General features: G+C 40.8%; 1 protein-coding gene across 3 annotated transcripts in view; it reads left to right on the top strand.

Moving 5' to 3' along the window:
* Positions 1–1039: 1039 nt before the first annotated feature.
* The window catches only part of RASA1 (RAS p21 protein activator 1), a 61887-nt gene continuing 39941 nt past the window's right edge, over positions 1040–22985 (top strand). For all 3 annotated transcript variants that reach the window (XR_010069152.1, XM_063320884.1, XM_063320883.1), the window contains exons 1-4: positions 1040–1617; positions 18118–18267; positions 21643–21778; positions 22687–22757. Coding sequence is in view for 2 of the 3 variants with exons in the window: in XM_063320884.1 (XP_063176954.1) it covers positions 1184–1617; positions 18118–18267; positions 21643–21778; positions 22687–22757 (791 nt within the window). In the remaining variant the exon portion in view is untranslated. The remainder of the gene's footprint in view (positions 1618–18117; positions 18268–21642; positions 21779–22686; positions 22758–22985) is intronic.

Raw genomic sequence — 22985 nt, 5'->3', positions numbered from 1 at the left:
GATAAAAAGAGGTCGGCTGGGGAGCTGTGAAAGTGGGAGCACTAGTTTGTTTTGGTGGCCTCGGGAAAAATTCATTTAATACTTTTGGGTAATGCAAAGCTTTGAAAACCTGAATGTTTGGATGCCTTCTGAGAACTCTGGAGAGACATGCAAGTGTCAACGTGCTGCTATTTGTCAGCTTTTAACGAATGGCGGGTAAAAAAAAAAAATAAAAAAAAATAAAGATATCTACCTGTTATATCGCCTGGTAAAGTTTGTCGCACAATGCCTTCTTGACGGCAGAGGTACTTACATGACAGGTGAACCCCATGTGCCAGGCAAAACTCACTGAAGTTGGCAGAATTATTAAGGACAAAGGTAGGGCTGGGGGCGTAAGAGCTTGCGGGCTTGAGTAATAATAATAAAAAAAAAAAGTACAATTTCAGGAAAGTGCAGAATAAATACCTTTTTAGTAGCCATGGTGCAAGATAAACAGTATCTTGTAGACTCCAGGATGCGTTTTTTTTATTCGAAATGGTAGAACAGCAGGTCTTTGCGACAATATACACGGGCAAGGGTCCTTTTAAAGTCGATTTCTGAGGAAACCGACCCCAGCGAGCAGCTCGGCCGCCCCGTGTGAGGGCAGCCGGGCCTAAACCCGCTGAATATCGGCCGCAGGCGGCTTCCCGCCCCGCGGCCCTCGCCCCAGCCCCGACCGGCCTCCCCCGCCCCGGGCAGGCCCCACCTGCGCCCCGGGGTCCGCCAGCGGCCGATCCCCCGCCCCGGGGTCTCCGGGGGGGCCTCCCCGGCCTGCCCACCCGCGCACGCGTGTCCGTGTGTGTGAAGGGAAGGGGGGAAGGCTGGCGCGCAGGCGCGGTGCGGCGCGGCCCGTCTGGCTCCCGCGCCTCGCCGGGCCGGCCGGCGGGAGGGAAAGAGGCGGGGTGAGGTCGCCGCAGCCGCCGCTCCGCCGGCGGCCGCCGCCGTGGCCCTGCGGAGCTGCGCTGCGCGCCCAGCCCCCGCCCAGCCGGGTATTGTTCACAGCCCGTCTCCGCCGGGGAAGTTTTGCCCTCGTCCCGGCTCCGCTCCCCGCCGGGGCGGGGCGGGGGGGGGGGGGGGCCGGGGCCCCTTTGTCGCCACCTCCCCGGCGTGCGGCGGCGGCCGGCGGAGGGGGGCCCGGGGTGGGGGGGGGGGGGCGAGGCTCAACATGATGGCGGCCGAGGCCGGGTGTGAGGAGGGCGGCTCGGTTACCTCAGCCGGGGCGACGGGAGCCGGCGGCGGCGTGGAGCCGGGGCAGTACCCCACCGTGTGCCGGGGCAGGGCGCCGGGGCCGCAGGGCCCCTTCTCAGATGGCTCCGGCAGCCCCGGCGGCGGCAGCAGCCCGGGCGCCGGCCCCTCGGGTGGCCCGGCTTTGTGCTCGGTGCTGGGGCTCCTGGAGCTGGGCGCGGGGCCTGCCCCTCCGGCGGCGGCGGGACCCGAGGCGGCCCGGGCGACCGATCTCGCCGCCTTCCCCCCGCTGCCGCCGCCGCCGCCCCCCTTGTCCGGTGGACTGGGCACTGTGGATGAAGGCGACTCGCTGGACGGGCCGGAGTACGAAGAGGAGGAGGTGGCCATCCCGCTCAACGCGCCCCCCACCAACCAGTGAGTAGCCGCCGCCCCGCCGGGGCCCGCCACGCCCGGCCGCTCCCCCCGTTCCTTCCCCACCGGCCTCCCGGGGGGGTGGCCGGGGGGGGACCCGCAGCGGCGGGCCGCCACCTTTGCCCGGTGGAAAGCGTGTGTGGAAGCCCCGCAGAAGTTTTGCGGGCCCCCCACCGCCGTTCCCTCCCCCGCCAGGTTCCCCGGTTCCGCTCCAGCAGGAAGGCTGCTCCGCCGGGAGAGCGCCCGGTCGCGGCAGCCCCGGGGCGGCCTGGGGGGCAGCGCTCCTCCGCCTGCTTTCCTCCCTCCTTCTTCCCTTCCTTCCTTCCCTTCCTCCTTCCTTCCCTCTTCCCGGGCGATCAGCGGCAGGAGGGAGGCGAAGTTCCCCTTCCCCTGAAAGCGTTACTCCGGTCATAACTGGGGTCAGTTCCTGGGGAAGAAGGGCAGAGCAGAATTAGTTGGGGCTTGGGTTTTTTTTGCTGTTGGGTTTTTTTCTTTTCGTAAGTTTTCACAGCCATACTGTAGTCTGCCAGGAAGGGTGAGCTATTCCGGTTGTGGTTTAACTACCTGTTGGGGAGACTTTTCCAATCTCCGGTAGTGCTGTGGTCTTTCTCAGTGTAGCCATAAACTACTTTTTTTTTTTTTTAAATGTTAAATAAAAGCTAACAAAAATGCTGCCCAGGGTATAAAGTAATTTCTATGCCGTATTGTCATTTAGTATTGTATTGCTTTCTGCTAAAAATATTTGTAGTATTTAGCTTTTCCATTTCATATACAACCATAGCTAAAGTAATGTGCGCGTGTTTGGTCTTTTTTTTAACTTTAGGCAGTCTTGAAACGTTTATTTAAAATGAATTAAAATTAATTCTGTACTTTATAGTGTTAGCAGAGAGGTTATTTTTATAAATAGAATCACAGAATAATAGAATGGTTTGGGTTGGAAGGGACCTTTAAAGGCCACGTAGTCCACCCCCCTGCCGTGAGCCGGGACATCTCCAACTAGATCAGGTTGCTCAGAGCCCTGCCCAGCCTGACCTGGGATGTTTCCAGGGATGGGGCATCTCCCACCTCTCTGGGCAACCTGGGCCAGTGTCTCACCATCCTCATTGTAAAAAATATCTTCCTTATACCTAGTCTGAATCTGCCTTCTTACAGTTTAAAACCATTACCCCTTGTCCTAAATAATGTCTAACTGCTTTGCTGCCCAACCAATTTAAAATAAAGTTGTTTTTAATTAGGCTATGTTTGGAGAGAAAAAACGAAACTGTAAACCTGCAGTTAGGTTTCATTATACTTATCCATCCATTAGGTTAATCAGGATTCCTGCAGTGCTGGTAATAGAAAGAATCTTGCACCAGAGGCAGACCAGTTCTGTGTTTATACTGTGTGAAATATAAGGTCAGATAATGATACATACAGTTTGTGTAATTAGTAAGTAGTCTAAACAAAACCTTTGGATTTAACTGTAGAAAGTCTGCAGGTTTACATAAAGCACTTGCAAGGCTTGTATTAGAACAGAAAATAGCCCTCGAGGAGGTACCTTGCTCTCCCCCAAATGAAATTGCTTCCAAGGCTTAAATTACTTTCATTGGTATCTAGAAATATGTTGTTCCTGAAGTTACAGTGAGTATAGTTGACAGTTCTGGCTTTCGAGGTACAAGGTGGCAGAAATAGTCAAGATATAGGTCAGAAAGTTAATCTGAAACCCCTCTAAATTAGTGTTCCTTTTTACATTCTGTCATAACTGCACTGTCAGAAACTTAACTTCTGCTCTATTTCAGGTACTTTCAAGATTTCAGGAGCCATTGTAGTTGCAAGGAGGACATAAAATGTATCATAGGATTTCTTTTAAATTAATGTCTGTAGCCTTGACAAGTTTCCTAGTCATCCTTTATTCTTTTAATTTCTGTACTTCTTATGGAAGTTTGTAAACATTAAGGCCTTGTTTTGTGAAGACAGTGTTTGAATAGTGTTGAACTTGTAGACTTCCCTAACAGCCTAGAAATAGGATTAGGTGGATTTGACAAAAGAATAAGGAGGGAAATGGAAGCACATAAAAGCAAAGTTACTTCTTCAGTGTTGTCTGCCAAGCTGATGAGATACAGAATTATGCTCTTCTGGTTTTCTCTCTGAAAGATCAGACTGCTGCTTCTGTTAAATTCATCAGAGAACTGAGGAAAAAGACAAAAAGCAAGCTTTTATGAAATATTTTTAGAAAGTGGGGTAATTATTTGTGAATAATCACCTGTTCAATTCTAAATAATTATTACTACATCAACAGTTCTGAGTGGATTTTGCAGCCAGAATGTTGTCTTGCGGGTCATGTGCAAGCATCATGTTTAACTCTCATGAAAGAGGATGTCAGATTTCTGACAAGGAGTACATGCTAGGGGAAAAGGCCTTGATTTTGTTTCGGTTGACAAGGCTACTTACCTTATTCAGGCAAAGGACCAGGGCATAGCTCTGTAGTTAAACGCTCTTCTCTTCAAGATTCTTTAATGTGGAAACATCTGAGAAATAAGACACACTTAAAAATTAGATTCAGAAGTCCATACCTCCATATATTTATCCTTTTTCTTTGTAATTGTGTCCACGTTGTGTGACTTTTCCATTAAAAAAATTTAAGTTGGCTGATTAAAATAATTAGAAGCCTTTTTCCCTTTCATTCATCTCTTACCTATTTTATACAGCGTCAGTTTTTACCATTCCCGGTTAAGTCATTTAAATTTGCCATATGTCGATAGTAAATTGTATCCTTTCGGTCCTGCTGTTTTATTTTGGAAGTGCCCTTTCTTTGTAGTAAGACCATCTGCTTCAATGGAGTTGAATTCTTGGTTTGTTACCAAAAACAAAGATCAATATTATCTATCTTTAGTCTTTAGGAGCAGTAATTGATCTTGCAATTTAAACTCGGATTAAATTTCTCCAGTTGAATGTGATTACAAAACTGCGGTTCCATTTGTTTAAATATCACTGCCAGCTCCACCCTTCCCCACTTCCTTCTAATTCATTCAGTTTTTGTAGGAGGCATGCAGGGTTGGCTTGATGGATAATTCCAGGATTCAGTCAAATGGTTTTGTTTCTTTGTCTTAATTGCTTACAATATATTATGTGTACATCAGAAAATTAAGAGTGCTCTTCACTCCTGGCCTTGCTTTATGTGATACAGAATTACTGTTCTCCTGCATAAGAATGAAGAGGCATTACTTCTTTCGTAACAGCTACGATTCACTAGGCTTCTTTGCCTTCCCATGGACATGCATCACGCTTCAGGATTTACGGAATGGCTGATTACTGACTCCAAACAAAAATACCTGGTAAAAGTTGCTGCTGGTGTTTCTAAATTCATACTCCAATCGCAGATTAGACTTATAAGTGTAAAATAAAAAGGCTTATAAGTACTAAATAAAATGGAGCTTTCTGCATAAGCTTTGAAAAAAATTTCTGACGTTTTCATCTCCTAACTTGTTTTGCAAATTTAAAAAAAAAAAAACAAAATACAAAACAAACATAATCTGAGTGAGTTCCCAGTTTGCAAGTGTTAGGCTGTAAAAGTGTTACAGACCAAACTTTTTTTTAAACATGAATTAGTTTTTAAATACCATGTAGTTGACATTCTGTCTTTCACAGTAACTAACCTGAAGAGATGGGAAGTGAAGCACATGCAAGTTTTGCACTTCCCATCAGGATGCTGTAAATATAGTTTATTCGAGGTAGTCAGGATGTGTTGGTCTTTGCTAGCAAGCACCTAATATACTTGATTTCCTCTCCTCTTTTCCACATACGTAAGGAAAAGGGGAATATGTCTTCTCTTAGTGTGTTTTTTTTGTTTGGTTGTTTTTTTTTTTAACTTTCTAGCAGTGGGAGGAGATTGTTAGCATGTAACAGGTTCTCTTTATTCACAAACTCAAAATCCCCAAGTAGGGTTGGTTTTTATCTTCTTTGATCTGGAGTGAAACTGACTTAAGGCTTTTCTATTCTGTGTGCGTGTGTGTGGTTTTTCATTTTTCTGGAGCACAGCAGTAGCATGTTGCTATTGTAGCTTAATGCTAGGTGGGAGGCACAGGATGCTAGAATGGGCAACTCAGTGTTTGTTTTTGTCATTTTTTTTCCTGTGCTTTCAACCGCACCTGCTAAGCTCACTGACAGAGGCTGAAATAGTCTAAGAAAATGCCTTCAGATTTAATGAATTAATACTATTTAATTCGGTTGTAAACAAGCGGTATGTGGAATAGTTCAGTTATTTATGTGTTTGATTAAAAATCTTAGTTGACAAAATTATTTTAGGTCCTAATGTTGCATTAAGGTGGCAGAAGCCATTCCAGTATATTCAGCAAAACTGACATTTTCATACGGTGTTTTTTGAGCAGTGATTATCAGTTTGAAATGGAAGTCAGTTGAAATTGAAAGCTATCAATCATACAAAATGAAATAGGCTGTCAAAATACCATCTGGTTAAGACAGATCTTAGCCAAAGCAGATGTATTCTTACAGTCACTCTTGGTGCCTGTTGGGGCAACTTAACAGTGAGAAAAAGAGCTGAAGATAGAGAGATGGATAGAGAAATATTAAATATGCACGGATTGCATAAAAGTAGAACATTTTTCTGCCTGAGTGTAGTGTGAAGTTCTAGTTTCTTCACGTCAGTGTTGAAGGTGGCAAGTCCAGAGTTTTGCAGCATTTGTTTATTTCAGTAACTCATGAAAAGGAATTTTTTTCTGAAAAATGGCGGAGGACTTTTTTCCATACTGATGAATGAATCTGAAAACTGCAGGGAAATAGTATTGGCATGTTCAGTTAGGTACTGTATAAACACAAAAAGTGTTTAAATGTGGTGTAACTTGATTCTAGTGTATGAGGTTTCTTTTCTGTTTAACAATTAATATGGTCAGCAGGTAAACTTTTCTTTTTTAGGTAATGAATTTCTTTACTAATTCCTGTTCTCTACTGAAGGGAAACACCTTACTTTTCTAAAGTTGATGAGTATTGTACTGGTTTGGCCACTTATGAAATAGGGCTGAATATAAATCTGGTTTTAGTTCTGGCTGAGTGTGTGGTGTTGGAAGTGCTGTTTTAAATGAATGGTTAAAAGCAGCAGGTCAAAATCGTACCTAGCCATATATAGGAAGTGAAGCAGTAAGCAAGCTGAGTATGTTAGGTACATATATAAATTAAAGTTTCAGATGAAGAAAACCAGAAGTAGAACAGCATTTGGTGCCGGAAAAAGTTTGAGGAGGATTTTTCAGTATTTAAGTCAATATTTCTAGTTAACATCAGATGATGTCATGTTGTTTAAACAGTGAGTAGAGTCTCTTGACCTGCACTTTATCTAGATTTTTATTTTGTGTGTATATTGACTCCCAGAACTTTAGTGTGGGACTTACGCACTTCATCTACTGGCCTGCTCTATTGGGAAGCATAATCTTGTACCGTGTTTCTTCACCTTTTCTTGCCTTAATGTTTTGCAGCTGCGGAGTGGGGAAGAACAAAAATTTTACCAGTGGGGACATGGGGCTCCTCAGTGTAGGACCCCATCTGTTGATCCAGCTAATAGGACTCCCATAGTAGTTTTCCAGTTTCTCACTTATCTTTCTTTCTCCTTTAAGAAAACAAACAAAAAAAAAAATCGTGGTATTTGTGTCGCTGGTAGGCACAGCAGGAGGGAAGAGAAGGTATCTTGTTTAACATTCTCGTTGTGCTGCATAGGAGTATTGCAGTGAAATGATTCTGTGTTCCTCTGGAGTTTGGTCAGTATCAATAAAATGTTACCAGTGCGTGACAAGTTTTATATACTATGTAAAGACTGCAGGCAGTATTTCGTATTTTTATTTTTATATATAATATGTGCTCTATCACTCTGGAGCAGATGACAGTTTCTGTTCTTGCATGAGTCTATCTCTGAGTTATGGTTTGTGTTGAAGGTGGTGAGGAGCAGTCAGCATGGATTTATGAAGGGGAAGTCATGCTTAACCAACCTAACAGCCTTCCACAATGAGGTCATTGTTTTGGAGAGAAAGGGGGAGAGTTTACCTCAACTTTAGTAAGGCTTTTGACACCATCTCCCAGAGTCTCCTCATAGACAAGCTGGCAGTGTACAGGTTAGATAAATGGACAGTGAGGTGGATTGAAAACCGGCCCAAGTGCTGGCTCCAGAAGGTGGTGATCAGCAGCACAAAGTCCAGGTGGAGGCAAGTCACTGGTGGTGTTCCCCAGAGTGTACCCGGGGGCCAGTGCTGTTTAACATTTTGATTAATGACCTGGATGCTGGGACAGAGTGCACCCTTAGCAAGTTCGCAGACAATGCAAAACTGAGAGGAGCGTCTGAAATACCAAGTGGGTGCGCTGCCATCCAGAGTGACCTGTGCAGGCTGGAGAATTGGCTGCGAGGGATCTCGTGAAGTTCAACAAAGGAAATGCAAAGCTCTGGCAGAGGGGAGGAATAACCCCAAGCACCCGATCGGGGCTGACCAGCTGAACAGCAGTTCTGCACAGAAGGACATCAGTTTGTCAGTGGACAAAGCCAGCAATGCACCCCCATATCAAAGAAGGCTACCAGTATCTTGGTCTGCGTCGGGAGGACCATTGCCAGCAGCTGAAGGAGGGTGATCCTTCAACACTGGTGAGACATGTGTGTTCAGTGCTGGGCTTGCCAGTACAAGAGAGGCGTGGGCTTACTGAAGTGGGGCCGGTACAGGGCCACGAAGATGATGAAGGAACTGGATCATCTGTCAGATGAGGAGAGGCTGAGAGAGCTGCGACTGTTCAGCCTGGAGAAGAGGAGGCTGTGTTGGGTCTTATCCATGTGTATAAATATTTGATGTGAGGGAATGAAGATCAGGGAGCCAGACTGCCCTCGGTGGTCTCCAGTGACAGGGCAAGAGGCAATGGAAACAAATGAAAAACCCTGAAATTCCATCTGAATATGAAAAAGTTCCTGTTTTTTATGGTGGGGGTGGTCAAACAGTAGCAGAAGTTGCCTGAAGAGGTTGCGGAATGTCGATTGTTGAAGATGTTTATTACCCAACCAAACATGTCCCTGAACAACCAGCTGTAGCTAACCCTGCTTGAGTGGGGTGGTGGGGGAATGCTGAACTGGATGATCCCCAGCGGTCACTTCCAACTTAAGTGATTCTGTATATGTGTAAACATGCTGTTCGTAGTTGAGGATCAGTGTTGTAGACAGGAATAATGTCAGAGGCAGCAGCTAATGGGGAAAACTTTAAAGGAAAAATACAGGAAATCCTTAGATTGGTAAACATATCATTATTTTCTATGTTGGCAGATCTTGTAATTTCTGCTGTAAAAGCTCAAGAATTTTCCTTTTTAAAAAAATAAATTTTTCTAAGGTAGCTAACAGTGCTGCTTAAATATGTAATAAATTTGCTTGGAATATCTACCTTTTCCTTCTAAGACATGTTTTTATTAAAATTATTAATATGTGCAAATTAATATATACAGACCAATGTTGCTAAATTAACTTGAAAGCTCCATTCATATTTCAGGAATGGAGTATCGAGGTCTCCGGGACACTTAGTGTACCCAGTCAGTGTTCTGGTAAGTTAGCAATATCTGTTAAGATTCTTGTGATGATCATGCCCTAAAAAAAAGTAGTTTTCGTCTTCAGGTTTTGGTATTTTCAGCTGCTTCTCAGGCCAACTTCATACCAAATCAGTTCTTTTTGTTAGATTTTCTTTTTTTGTTAAACTTAAATAGTAATAGTCATTCATTCTCAAGTGCTAATTTATTTTTTTGTAAGTGTACAGTTTCATCAGAGTTGGAATCTATAGAATCATAGAACCATAAAAGAGCACAGGTGGGAGGGACCTTGAAAGATCATCTGGTCCAACCTTTTGTGGGAAGGGGAGCGTAGCTGAGATTATCTAGCACCCTGTCCAACCGCATCTTCAAAACCTCCAGTGAGGTTTTCCTCTCTCCCTGGGGAGGTTGTTCTGATAATGATTTTTCTAATGGTAAAAAAATTTTAACTACTGTAATTCTGTGATGAGGTCTCCCCAAGCTTTCTCCAGGTGGAAGAGGCCTGACTCAGTCTTTCCTCATAGGGCAGGTTCTCCAGCCCTCTCATCATCTCGTGGCCCTCCTCTGGACTGTCTCCAGTCTGTCCACATCTTGAATTGTGGGGACCAGAAGCAGACACAGTACTCTATATGTGACCTGACCACTGGGTAGAGTGGGATGATCACGTCTCTATATCTCTGCTAGCAGTGGTCCTGCAGATGCAGACCAGGATCCAAACTGCCGTTGTTGCTGCAGCAGCACACTGCTGACTCAGGTTCATCTTGTCCACCAGGACCCCCAGGTCCCCCTCAACAAGGCTCAACGCCCTCAACCGCCCACCAGCCACACAGATCCCAGCCTGGACTGCGCTCTTTTGTTATTCTGATTCAGATGCAGGACCTTGCACTTGTCTTTGCTAAACTTCATACTGTTCTTACTAGCCCATTCTTCCAGCCTGCCCAGGTCTCTCTGCATGTCTACCTCACCATCCATTTTGGTGTCATCGGCAAACTTGGTGCTTTCAGTCTCATTACCCAGCTCATTCGTGAAGATGGTGAACACCATGGGACCCAATGTCGATCTCCGGGGGACCCCATTTGTGACAGGCTGCCTGCCAGAGTACAGACCACTGATCACCACGCTCTGAACGGCCCGTGAGCCAATTTCCTACTGATCTTGCAGACCACCCATCCAGTCTGTTTGTCCAGTTAATGTTAGTGTTGAGATGTTAGCGGTATGTAATTGTATTTGAAGAAGTTGAATATGTAACTGCATGGGAATATTTAAAACCTTAACAGTTTTCTCTTAACGATTACTGTCATTGGCTCAGCAGGGGTGGATATATGATTTTCTTATTAATAGCTACTTAGAGATACTTGGACAGGGGTTTCTTCTATGAACTTCCCCATGCAGAGTACGCTGCTTTTTTTTTCCAGAGTAGTTTCCAGAAACCACCTAGGTTTAGCCAACCCTTGATAATCAACTCGGGAACTATATGGTTTTTCTAAAATGTTGGTCTCTTTTTGTTATTTTAAGTCCACCTCTTGCTTTCCATAAAATTATGCATATGTGTGTAAATGTTCACCTGTATGTAGGACATGCACGAAAGGATATTCTGCTTGAGGCTTGCTCATTGGGTTTTGTATGGTTATTTTATAGATAAATTGCATCATCTTTCTCTAAAATTTGAGAGTAACCATAAATCAAACAATTATTCATATTGCCCTCTGTTAGTAGAGTAACACTGGAGACATTACAAGATTCAAGCTTGGATACTTGCTTAATCCAAAAGATTAAGTAATTGCTTGGATTGTCTTTTTCAAACCACATATTTTCCCCAGACTTTTTCTTGCATAGATTTTTGTGCTTTCTAAGCATCTGTGGAGAAATTTTCTTTTTGTTCTTTCCACTCCTTGGCAATAAAAGGGATGCTACAGAAAAGTCCTTATTCCTCCAAAAGCAAAATGTTACCAAGCCTCTGTACTAATCATCTTGTTCTATATTCATGTCTAGAAACAGGGTTGTTTTTTTATTTTCTTGTACACGCAATTCTTTAACATCACGCTGTTGGATTTGTTGTGTATGGATTATGCTCTCTAGGTTGTATTCCCCCACTGTTTTTCCGAGTGCATGTGGGAGGTATTGGACATCTTTTAATTCAGGCATTGTACCTGTCTTTTGGTTTGTAGTGTATAGCTGTCAGGGTTTTCTCCTTATAGAGGCAGTTCTCTCTCCATAGGCGCAATGCACCTCTCTGAGAGGCATTCCAGCTTGCCAGGGGAGGTGAGAGTGGAGCACAAAACGGAACCCTGTGCTTGGTTAGAGAGGGTGAGGTGCGAGGAGGAAGAGGAATGTGAAGGAGCCTCTGGTACATGTAATGAAGGTAATGGCAGAGAAGATGAACAACATCTTAGAAATTCCTTAATTATCGCCAAAGAGTATCTGCTGATTTGTGTAGCAGTATTAACATTGTTTCTGTAGTAGTTAACTCTGGGTTCAAACCGAAAAAGGAGTATTTTGGATCTGAGGGCAAAAGTAGGAAGCATGTAAAAATGGGAGGTTTCTTACTAAAAACTTTAATGAGTTCCAGAATCCTTCAGTGAGAAAGTGCAAGCTCTTTCAAGAGCTATTTTTCAGCCAGTTTAGCTATACTTTACCTGCTTATTGGTGGCATTTGCAAAAATTAGATAGGCAATCAGTCTTCTTTTCAGTAAATATGTATCAGGTAGGTTTGGAAGAAATCTTTTGGCTATATTATGCTGTTGTCAATCTCTGTCTCTTTTAAAGCTTATAGCATTTTTTTTTACAGCAACTGAAACTTTTAGGACCTTTCTTTCTTTAGTGAATGTATTTAAATGTATTCCTCTTTGACTGTATGCTTATCTCGCTCTTTCATCTTTGCATAATCTTTTTTGTAAGACGTACTGAGGTTTTTGGTCTGTCTGTTTTGTTCTAGCCCAGAGTTGATGTAGACTCCGCTGAAAGCATTTTAATGGCTTCTTTTGGAGGTGCGTGCAAGTCCTGCGGTTAACAGGTTGGCACAGCTGGTGTACTGAGGAGTCTCCATGGTAGACACTTTCCACGTTAGTTGGCTGGTTCCTGGTCTCAAAGTGAGCCGTGGTGGTTCAGTTTCCCACATGCTGTTCCTATGGGGTTTTGGAACAGTCAAATGAGAAAAGCAGAATTATTCTTCATTAGGCTTACATGGGTATGCTTGTCTGCATTGTACCGACTCTTAGAAAAACGCATAGGGATAGAAAAGGGATAAAACCCCCTCTCTCTCTCCCTTTCCTAGAATAGTGTGTAACACTTATTTTCATGCATTCTGGACAAAGAACACTTACTTGGCTCTGAGTTATTTTCAGTTCTTTTTTCATTATCTTAAAGGTGCATCCAGTGTAGTAGTTGATACATATTTGCAGAGCTTTTTCTGGCAGGAAGTTCTTTGATGTGGAGAGCTGCAAAGAGTTGGTCAAAAATTGCGAAGTACTGAATAGTAACTAACAAGACAGAAGGAGGATGTGAATTTAGTAAAGTCTGAGTGAAACTTAATTTAAGCTCTACAAATAATGTGCATAAAGGAAGTAATGCAGCCTTACAAATCTTAACAGAGGTGGGGGATAAATTGTTAAAAGGCAGAGTCTGGTTAAAAATGGTAAAACTGAGAATGCATTTTAGGCTGAGAGAAGCTGTAAGACTGAAACAAAACTTGAACAGTGAGTAGGAGCATCAAGTCTTCAGACGGAAAGTTTGAGCAGGGGTGGTTGGTGTTAAGCAGAAACGATTAAGAATACAGGATATTTTTTGCTGCTTTTTTTTCCCCTCCTCTGTCTTCAGGAAACGGTACTTGAGATTTCTTCGTGCCATTTGAAATTGAGGATTTTGTCGGTTCAAGGTAATCACCTCTGCTCTCTTTTGCTTCTAGCGGGAACAGAGCTCATCTAGCCTCAGCCAGTGATAACAAGAATCTGTAACGTGTCGAAGGTACTAAATCAGTGGCTGAACTGATAGGAGGGGAGCTCTGACCATGACTCCTAGAAGTTCTCTGTTCGTATGGGTTTTGTTGAAGCAGCAAGGTATGACTAAGAAGAGCTTTGAGTGAACTGGTTACGGCATTTGAGGACTGTTTTTCCTGTGCACCGTAACTTTTTTCTAGACGGAGATAGAGAGGTCTGCAGCTGTTACTGACATCTACATTTGTACTAAGTTTGTGAAAAACACTTTTACTCCACTTCGGCACTTTCTCCTGTGTTCCCTCCTCCCTAGCCTACTGTGTTCCTAAGGAAAAATCGTAGCGTACTGGAACAGCAGAAGCCTTTAGTGGAACAGCAAAGCTTCGTAATATTTGCTTTTCCCACGTGTAAAAAGGAAATATGTAAATAAAAGGATTTGGTTGAACAATGTGACATGCTTCCACACACAATAGCAGCTGCCTGCTTCCAGATGGTAAATCCACCATCTGCTGCCCCTTTGTGAACAGCCTGTGCCTTCCATGGACCTTGTGGTGTGTTCATGTTGGAGGCCAGAAGTCCTGCTACCGCACTGTGAGCTTGCTGAGGGATGCGATGTAGTTGCATTCCTGCCCACAGTAGAAAGCTTTAGCTTGGCCTAATGAGGCTGGTGTGACTGGGTGTCTGGTACCCAGTAGCTTCCATGGAGTGGGGGAAAATTGAGGAACTCTTGTTTGTGAGGCAGAGGTAACAGCCCTAACTGCAGCGCAGCTCACTGCATGAGGTTCATGACTTGGCCTATTGCTGTCAGCTGGGACCATCCTCCTGCACAGCTGTATGTTGCTTCTGTGGATGTATAAGCTGTTTGTGATACTGTTGTGTCTGCATTCTGTCTGTTTGCTGTAATTAAGGTTGTGATACATAGGGTTGGAGTTTCGAACATGCTGCTTTTGATTTAAACTGGCAGATGGGAGTATTTTCTTGCACAGCTTCTGACTGGTTTGTGGAACATGGAAGCCTATTACTGGTATTCTCTTAGAAGCAAAATAAAGGTCACAATTTAGGTATCAAGTTTACAAGTTTGTAACAGCAGTTAACGGGGTTGTCATGGAAACAACCACTTAAATTGAGATCTATAGTTGGTAAGACAATTTATCAGTGAATCACTCCATAACATTCTGTTGCAAGGCTACTTGTGTTTTCTCTTTTAATGCATCTCCTAATAGCTATTGTATTGTCAGGGCACTAGCTGTGATTTGGAATGTCATTTAATTATGTTTGTTTAAAACACTGTGAAAATAGTGGATTGTCAGCATTGAAAAATTTGCAAAGTTATAGAAATACAGAAGTGTTTCTACGTAGGACCCGGCAAGTAAGCAGAGGTGACTGACTAGAAATGATAGGGATCTTGTCTTTGGCAGTGATGGAGGATGCACATGTAAGTTGTAGTGAGTTACGGTTTTGAGCGCATGCATTTGATAAAACACAGCCACAGGGACAGCATTATATTTACGAACAGCTAGGCGGGTTTTTTATTTGATACCCTCCTATCCAAACCTCATGAGACTCGTAGTGCACTGTAGGTAGGATTCCCCTTTTACATCTGTTCAATAGCTGTATAGGAGGCAAATCAAGATATTTGGTTAAGTGTTGCTTCTAACTTTGAGTGCATTAAACTTGAAGCTGTTAAAAAGTTGCTGATCTTGACCTATAAAACTCAAAATGGCGCAGAGCCTCCGAAGATGGAAAGGTAGTTTTCTTGATATATTTTTGCAGAAACACTGAACTAAAGCTTTTTTGAGATACCTGACTGGGGGTTAAAGCCAGAGGATCTAGGATTTATTTTATTTGAGAATTTGCGATAGCCTGGTCCTATCCTTTAGAGTGGTCTGCACTCTTTTTTCTCTTATGAAATTACAACGAGTAGGGCAGGTTCTGTAGTTCAGTTGTTTCTGTTGTACCTTCTTTGGGTACCACTGAGTATTGGGCGGATCTTCCTTTCTAACTGATTATACAGCATAAATCATCTTAACATTTTTCATTGGTATGAATTTGTGCTCGGTACAGTAGCTAATATTCACAGAAAAATTGATCTATAGATGTATTTGAAAGCAAAAGAAAAAAATCCTACAACCTTTTAACAGAAGCATTAAAAAAAGATAATGCCACTCCTTAATTGAGCACTTGATATTCTTAAATAAGATTGAGTACTGCAATTTTGTAAAATAGTCTACAATTTGCTATCAAACTACTTGAAGATAATGATGCAGAGTTGCTGAGTGCATCTTCATACAATATTGAAAACAGGTGATAGCTGGATGAAATACAAGATGCATTTCTAAAAATGAAGTCTTTCAACGCTTACACTGTGTATTGCTTGAATAATGTGGTTTTGTCTAGTGATGAAACTGCTCTCTGGAAAAATGCAGTTATTTCTTGACAAGCATTTTGCATATTCTAATGGTATCTTAAAAGCTGGTACTTAAGTGTGTATCCTGTTTTTTGAAGATGTGTGCTATCTACAGAGGCTTCCTGAGGATATTACTTGAGCTGTTTCCTCATTGCTCAATATTGACTGTTTTACTGCCATTTGTATCTTTATATCAGTCGGTAGTTAAGTTCAGTGTTAATACCTATTTCTGTTGCTAGTGGTATAGAGTAGTTTGTACATTACACTAATACATAGCAAGCTGTAAAACAGTGTATTTTCTAGGAGCTGTTAATATTTCAAATATGTACTCAGTGGCACTGCATTTAATTGCACTCAGAAGTTGACTACATGGTTTTTTTTTGTTTTTTTTTTTTTTTGGAAAACCTTTTCTGAAATGGTGGAGTAAATAATTTTTAACCCTGCTTCTACTTTACCAGGTAAAAATGTCTGCTATTAGGCTTGATATAAAACTGGGAGAGAATATATATATAGCCCATTCAGTGTTACAGGACGTGATCTCCAATATGTGGGATATACCAATGTGTGTGTGTGTATATATATACACACATATATATCTATATCTATATATATATAGCTGTCATCGGCAAGGAGGGTGTCCTCTTTGTTCAAAGTTTCTGGTCTTAAAATTGAACACCCACATTTGTGCTATGGTCGTAAGAAATCCTGGTCCCTTACAGAAAAGTTGAATGTTTTGTTTCCAAGTAATCCTGCCTTTTTATTTTCCTAGTATATTTTTTATTAGTAATTTGCAGTCTTATTAACACTCACACCTTCCCCATTTGAAAAGCGTGCCTTTGGCATTGTAAGGCAATGTGTCTCTAAGTAGAGTTAAGATTATTTTTCTCAAGTGAGTGATAAATAGGAACAAATAAAAGCTTAGTGAACCTATTGTTAGTTTAAAATAGGCTTCATGGAATGCTGGTTTCAAAGAATTTCTTGATCAGGAAAGTTTCTTGTGTCTCTGGGTAGTTTCTTACTTGGTGAAAGTCCGCAAAGCCCAGTTAATTGTGACGTGCTGGGAATGAACAAACTTGGGTTTCATCCACGCTGTGCACGAAGCAGAATATTTCATTCCAGGTACTTCAAAATAGATGGTTTTGTTTCATTTCCTAAAGTGACCCCCCGCAGACCGTCTTTGAGCGACAGGTTTCTGTCTGGGAGGCTGCGTGGCGCTGGGATGGGATGAGAGAGGATCTCGCTAACCGACCTCGGCCGGCAGCAGCGCGGGCACAGCAGTACTTTTTCTGGTTTAGCTTGTTTTGATGCGGGTGAGGAGGAGAAGCAAAGGAGAGCTACGCTAGCAGGCACGCAGCTTTGCCAGGGTAACAGTGTCTGCGCTGGTGCCGCTTCTGCTGGTATACGTGACGCTTACCGGTTTGGTCTATCTGATTTTCATTCTGATAAAAGCTCTCAAAACTTTTACTTCTATTTTGTCGGGAAAAAAAATGCTTCTGGTCAGATTTTATCAACAGCCCAGCTGCTCTTTTTTTTTTAACTGTAATTTGTGCAATTTTTTGGTATTCTTGCATGTATTAGTTCAAAAGGTCATTTACATATCTCTTCCAAAATGCATTTTTGTGGCTCTTGCAGGACATATTTGAACTGTTAGAATTAAAAAGGCAAGTGGACTGAAGTGGTAAATGACTTAAATTGTCTCAAACAGTGCCTGTATGGAAGCTGATGTTTTCTTGAGTGTAGAAATTAAAGGTTGAACTAAGCATAGTTAGTTGATGGAGGCAGAGCTAATAAATTATTACAGTATGTAGCTCCAGAACATGCCGTGGCTTTGTGAAGGTGATGAGAACAATGCTTGGCTTTATATTTGAATGGTGCTCTCCTTTGCCACTCTTTTTTTTTTTTTTTTTAAAAAAAAAAACAAAAACGAACTAGTAGTTGATCATTTGGAGTAGGAGGAGTGTTCTGACAAAAGCTATGTAAATAAACTGAGGTAAGGCAAATGAATGCTTGATAGTAACAGTCTTAACCTTTACTTTAGACTGAAGTGTTCCTTGGTCATATTTTGCAGCCTGTGATTTGCTACGCATCTGCACCTGCTTTTAATTGATCGGGTATGCGTTGTGATTAGGAACGACTGTTTTGGGGCTGGGTGTCTGGTGACTGCTGTTGCTCCAACTCAGCGCAGGCTTTGCTGCAGCAGAGAAACAGGTTCTTACAATTCGCTTCTCAATTTATGCTTTTGGAAAATCCCGCCTGAACTGAAGCCTGGGTAGGCTTAAAATGCAGCAGTCTTCCAAGTCAGATCAGTCACATCCTGGTTCTGTTTATTTAAAATAAGCAAATTAGGGAGGAGAGAAAAGGTAATGATATGGATAGAGCCTCCACCTCTTGGTATGGTTTGTTGGGAGATGTAGGTTATCTGAAAAACTATACTATCTTTAAAAATTTTGTTCATTGGAAATAAGTAAACTGGGAGGTTGAACATGGGAAGAGGTGATAACTTTGAAACATAGGTTTGGAGTTAGTTACAACAGTTTTGACTGAAAGCTTTTGTTAATTTCATAGGTCTATTCTGTGAGAATAAACACAAAACTCAAGTTCTAAGGACACCCATTGTTACTCTTTTTTCAGGTGGTATCATGGAAAACTTGACAGAACAATTGCAGAAGAACGTCTTCGACAAGCGGGAAAACCTGGAAGTTACCTTATTCGAGAAAGTGATCGGAGACCAGGTTCATTTGTGCTTTCATTCCTTAGTAAAACAAATGTCAATCATTTTAGGTGAGAATTAAATGTTTTATTTCAAAATACTGTAATATGGTTATTTTTTGTTTTAGAGCACAATACACTACAAACAGAAAACAATCATTGTATTGTAATTGAATATTTTTGACTCTTAATTCCTCCATGGTACAGCTTTTAACTTGTGTTTAATTGTTTTAAAATATGCTGCTTAAAAATTGCTTTATAGGCTAAAGAACAAAAATGCAAGGAAACCAACGATACCTAGATAGACAAACTTGTCTAAAGTGGTTGTGAATAGACTTAAAGCAACATGCAGGTTTCAGTAGTCAGTGAAGGAGATTGTTTTGGCTCTGTTCTGTAGTAGCCATGGTAGGTCACAGGACATACATAAAGTGCTCTCACATGTGGTTGCTTCCTTAATTTTGAGGGAACCACCCCCAAAAACCCAAAAAACAAGAAGAAACAAAGAGACCACACATTTAATAATCCGAAGGTTTACTAGAAACAGTTTTTAGTATGTGTTAGAATTAATTGTTCTAAATACAAGTATCTCTTCATCCAAAGTTGTAACTAGGATTATTTTACCATGGCCAAACTGTGTAGATTAGTAAATTCATTTATTCTTAAGTGTAAATGAGATGGATTCTGAGAACAGCTGAAAGGTTAGTCAGCAAGTGAAGTGCCGCAGTGTAATGTTCATCTTTACAAAATAGCAAAGCAAATGTTTCTCCACAAGTAAAAGAAATCTTTATCAGTCGTCTTGATAACAGCAAACAAGTTCAAAGCAAATTTTTCAACTTCTGAAAGTGGGAATTAACCAGAATACCAACATTTGAGCACTATGTGCATGGTTTGCAAATGTTGGGAGTTTCTGGTTGCATCTGCTGTGTGACAAAGTATGCTTCAGAAGTCCTGCCCTGCCATTGACATGAAGGCATAATTCTCTTAAGTGCAGACAATATAGCACATAAATAGTATCTCTTGTTCACATCTTGCCATCTGAGCTATCAATTTCAGCTTCTCAGCTATACTGGTACTCGTTTGGGAACTGGTTACTGTGAAGCAGTGGCAGAAAAGTAAACTATGCTAATACTTGCTTTCTAGTGCTGTTTTAGTCCTGGATTATTTTTAATAACTTCTCCTTTTGAAGCCGGTATCAGGCCATTGTCTATTGGTTCATGCCCACCATCAAAGTGTTTCTGGCATCCCAGGTAGAAAACAGTCTAATGATTTCCAATTCCCTAAGGAAAGGGTCCTTAATGATATTTTCAAACCTTAAAGAATCTTTCATTCTGAGATCCGTAAAACACACAAAGATAAATATCCAAGGGGAATTAATTTGTTAGTTAATACTGTTCTTCAGAGATTGGACGGGTTTGCAGTTCCATTCGTTGACTGCCAAGTGTGTGGTTTTGTTTGGTATTAAATAAGCAAGTGTTACGCTCAAGAATAGTGTCAATCTCAAGAATGGCAGCCTTAAAGTGATTTCAGGCAAATCTAGGGATGGATCCCCTACGTCCCACAGGGTAGAAGTTCCATTTCCGCCAAAGCTTGTTCTTTCCCAATTGCAGCCTATCAGGAACGGGTGAAACTTCCATTGCTAAAAAATGTCCCTCATATTTTGTTTCCTGAAAATGTTATTTTTCACGTTAAACCTTTCTCAGATTTCTGTGCAACTGAAATCCCAACATTTTAGATGAAAGTTTCTTAAACTCTTTTAATTCTTTCAGCACCTCATGAAAGTTGCATACCGACATAAATGCTTATGCAGCATATGATTAATTTATAGCATCTGAATCTGTCAAAACGCTCTTTTTTCACTGAAGTGTTACTCTTTTTTGGTGAGTCAGAGTGATGCAAAATATTTTGAAGGAAAATATTTATCTTTTAATCTTGTCCTTCAGAATTTTCTGTGATTACAGAAGTCTTTCTGTGTCTGCTAGCTCAGTGTTCAGAAGAAAGTTTTCATTTAAGCTTGATGAAATAATAATCTGAAACAGTAAATTTCATTTTGAACCTAGTTTCTATTGAATAATTTACCAAGGAATCTTACAGAAAATATCTCAAAAAGATCTAGCCTATGTCCTTAAAGTTATATTATTTTCTGACTTCCCTTGCAGTTGCTATATGCGTAAAAACTTTAGATTTCATCTCTGAAGATTCATCTTTGTATACATGTTACATCCCTGTTTGGGAGAAATTATTTAGTTCAGATAACTGAACTGAGAAGCAAAATTTTTGGGCAGCAATGTATTGGAATATTGACCTGCTGAGGAAGAGTAAAAATGGAGGAGACCATTAAATAGCGTACTTATTTGGGATGAAGGATAAGTTGATTCGTAATCAAGTGTTTGGGGGTTTTTCCCCCCCCTTTTGCTTTTGATTTCTTCACAAGCTTTGTGAAGAGGTCAAACATGAAGTAGAACACTAAGAAGATTCAAGTATGTTTATTCTTGGTACTGTAATTTATTTTGAAATAATCTTAGGATCATTTCTCTCTCTTCTGGAAACGGGAGAGACAATTAACACGAGCTTGTAGATTTTAAGTCCTTTTTCACTTTTCCAAATGACACTTAAGTGTAACGGGGATATTTTAAATGCTGTTAACTCTTTTATCTAAATAAATAATTCCTGACTGCTTCTAGAATTTGTATTGACTAGCAATGTGAACAGACATGGTAATTCCCATTTTTGATGCAGCAATGGATCTCTGTACTTTCAGAAAAACACAACCCTTAAAGAATAAAATGAACAGTTTTGTAAGAATCCTTTGTTGTGTTAAACTACTGAAATGGTTTTGTAAGCATTTGCCATTAGTTAGCAAATTTTGAAATTGAGTATAAAGAGATACTTTGATCATTCCAAAGTAATCTCTCAATTTTTATTACGGATGCTAAACTAACTGTAAGAAAGTGACTGGTTTTTGAAGGTATATGTCTTCTGCATTTTATAATCAAGTGCAGTTATTTGTTGTTAAAATATTTTGATACTTTGTTAAACCTTTTATGACAGGCTTATATAAATTTATGTCCTGCATTATACAAGTAATAATGCTGTTGTCTACTAGTGCATTTTTTCAGTCTTCCATGACACTAACAATTACATTTTTCTGTTTAATTTCATTAGTTCCAACAAATGTACTGGCTTTTTTTTTTTTTGTGAATCAGCACTTCATTTAGCCTTAAAATACTGGTGTATCAGGCTATATACATACACAATTTTTGATGAAATATTAATTACCTAAGATTTACTTGATGTTTATAGAAACCTTGTAATACTGCATTTTGCTGAACATAGACACTGGTTTAAAAATTAAACTATCACAATTTCCTTTTTCTTAAAAGTTAAAAAAATTGGTAGCAAAAAGTTGTCTTAAGTCAAACTTTTTTTTTTTTCTTTTAATATTAACAGGATTATTGCCATGTGCGGAGACTATTACATTGGTGGACGTCGTTTTGCTTCACTTTCGGACCTAATCGGTTATTACAGTCATGTGTCCTGTTTGCTGAAAGGGGAAAAGCTCTTATTTCCGGTAGCACCTCCAGAGGCAAGTAGTAAAATTTTTAAGTGTTGTTTACTTAAATGTTAGTAACTTTAATTGCCATACATTTTTTTTTTTTTTTTTGGAAAAAAACACTGTAGAAAACTTTCTGTAGTTCTGTGTATGCTCAGCATACTTTGAAGTATAAGGAACATAAAAATGCATTCTTACTGATACAAAGTAATGATTTTTTTAAAAAAGCAGCTATTTAATGAAAGTTTGTAGTGAGAAAGCTGCATCAGGCATTGCAGTTATCTCCAAATGTAGTAATAGCATTGTAAGTAAACAGAGACGAAGAAGAAAACGTGCCGTTCTTGCCTAGTAAAGAGCACCATTGTACTGTAACCTCTACGGAGTTGTGATATTTTTGTCTTTAACAGTGGTTTCAATATATGCATCCTGGAAATAACAAAGGATTCTGAAAATGGTGCTTCTTTCACATGCCCATCCTTAAAACAATATAAGTAATTAAAATGAAAAAAACCCAACTGCGTAATGCCCCCTCCCCCCAAAAAAAACCCCACAACCCAAACAAAAAAACCCCAACAAAACCCAAAACTTCAGTAAAGATGTTTCTGAATGTTGAACTTCTAGAAATTTACACTCTAAATGGAAGAAAATTTAAAAGTATACTTCTATGAGAATTATCGCACTGGTAGTTAATTTTGAAGATGATAAACATACATTATCTGTCCTGCTAGAAGAAAAACAAAATAAGAGCTCTCATAGCTAGCTCTGTGAATTATGCTTTTCTGTCTCTCGGTGGTTTTGAGCTTTGAAAATTTAAAACTGGCAAGGGGGATATAAGTGGCTGTTACCAGTCCTTTGCTTCCAAATAGCCTAATTCTGGGGAGAAGGATTCTACACTAGAAAGAGGGAAAAAGTATTGTTTGCTCTCTTCTCTTAAATTGTAGCCTGTGGAGGACAGAAGGAGAGTTCGAGCAATTCTACCTTACACCAAAGTGCCAGAAACTGATGAAATAAGGTATGTTTTAATAATAGGAGTAGTTGTGAAATTCTCAAGAGTATTTATGAATGATTTAAGTATGTGTTCATAGGAAAATACTGTCCAGTTATATCTTAAAACAGTTAGGTTAAAGGATGATGCTTCGCTGTTTATGTTGGATATAGCAACAAGACTTTTTATTCTTGGTATGTTTGTTTGTATTAATTGTAAGGGAAGTTACAAGGGAAATTAGATTTATAGAAGTAA

This window comes from Chroicocephalus ridibundus, chromosome Z (assembly GCF_963924245.1).
Source record: "Chroicocephalus ridibundus chromosome Z, bChrRid1.1, whole genome shotgun sequence".
In the NCBI taxonomy this organism is placed as follows: domain Eukaryota; kingdom Metazoa; phylum Chordata; class Aves; order Charadriiformes; family Laridae; genus Chroicocephalus; species Chroicocephalus ridibundus.
The sequence above is the reverse complement of the archived record's forward strand: the minus strand, read 5'-3'. Positions and strand labels throughout refer to the sequence as shown.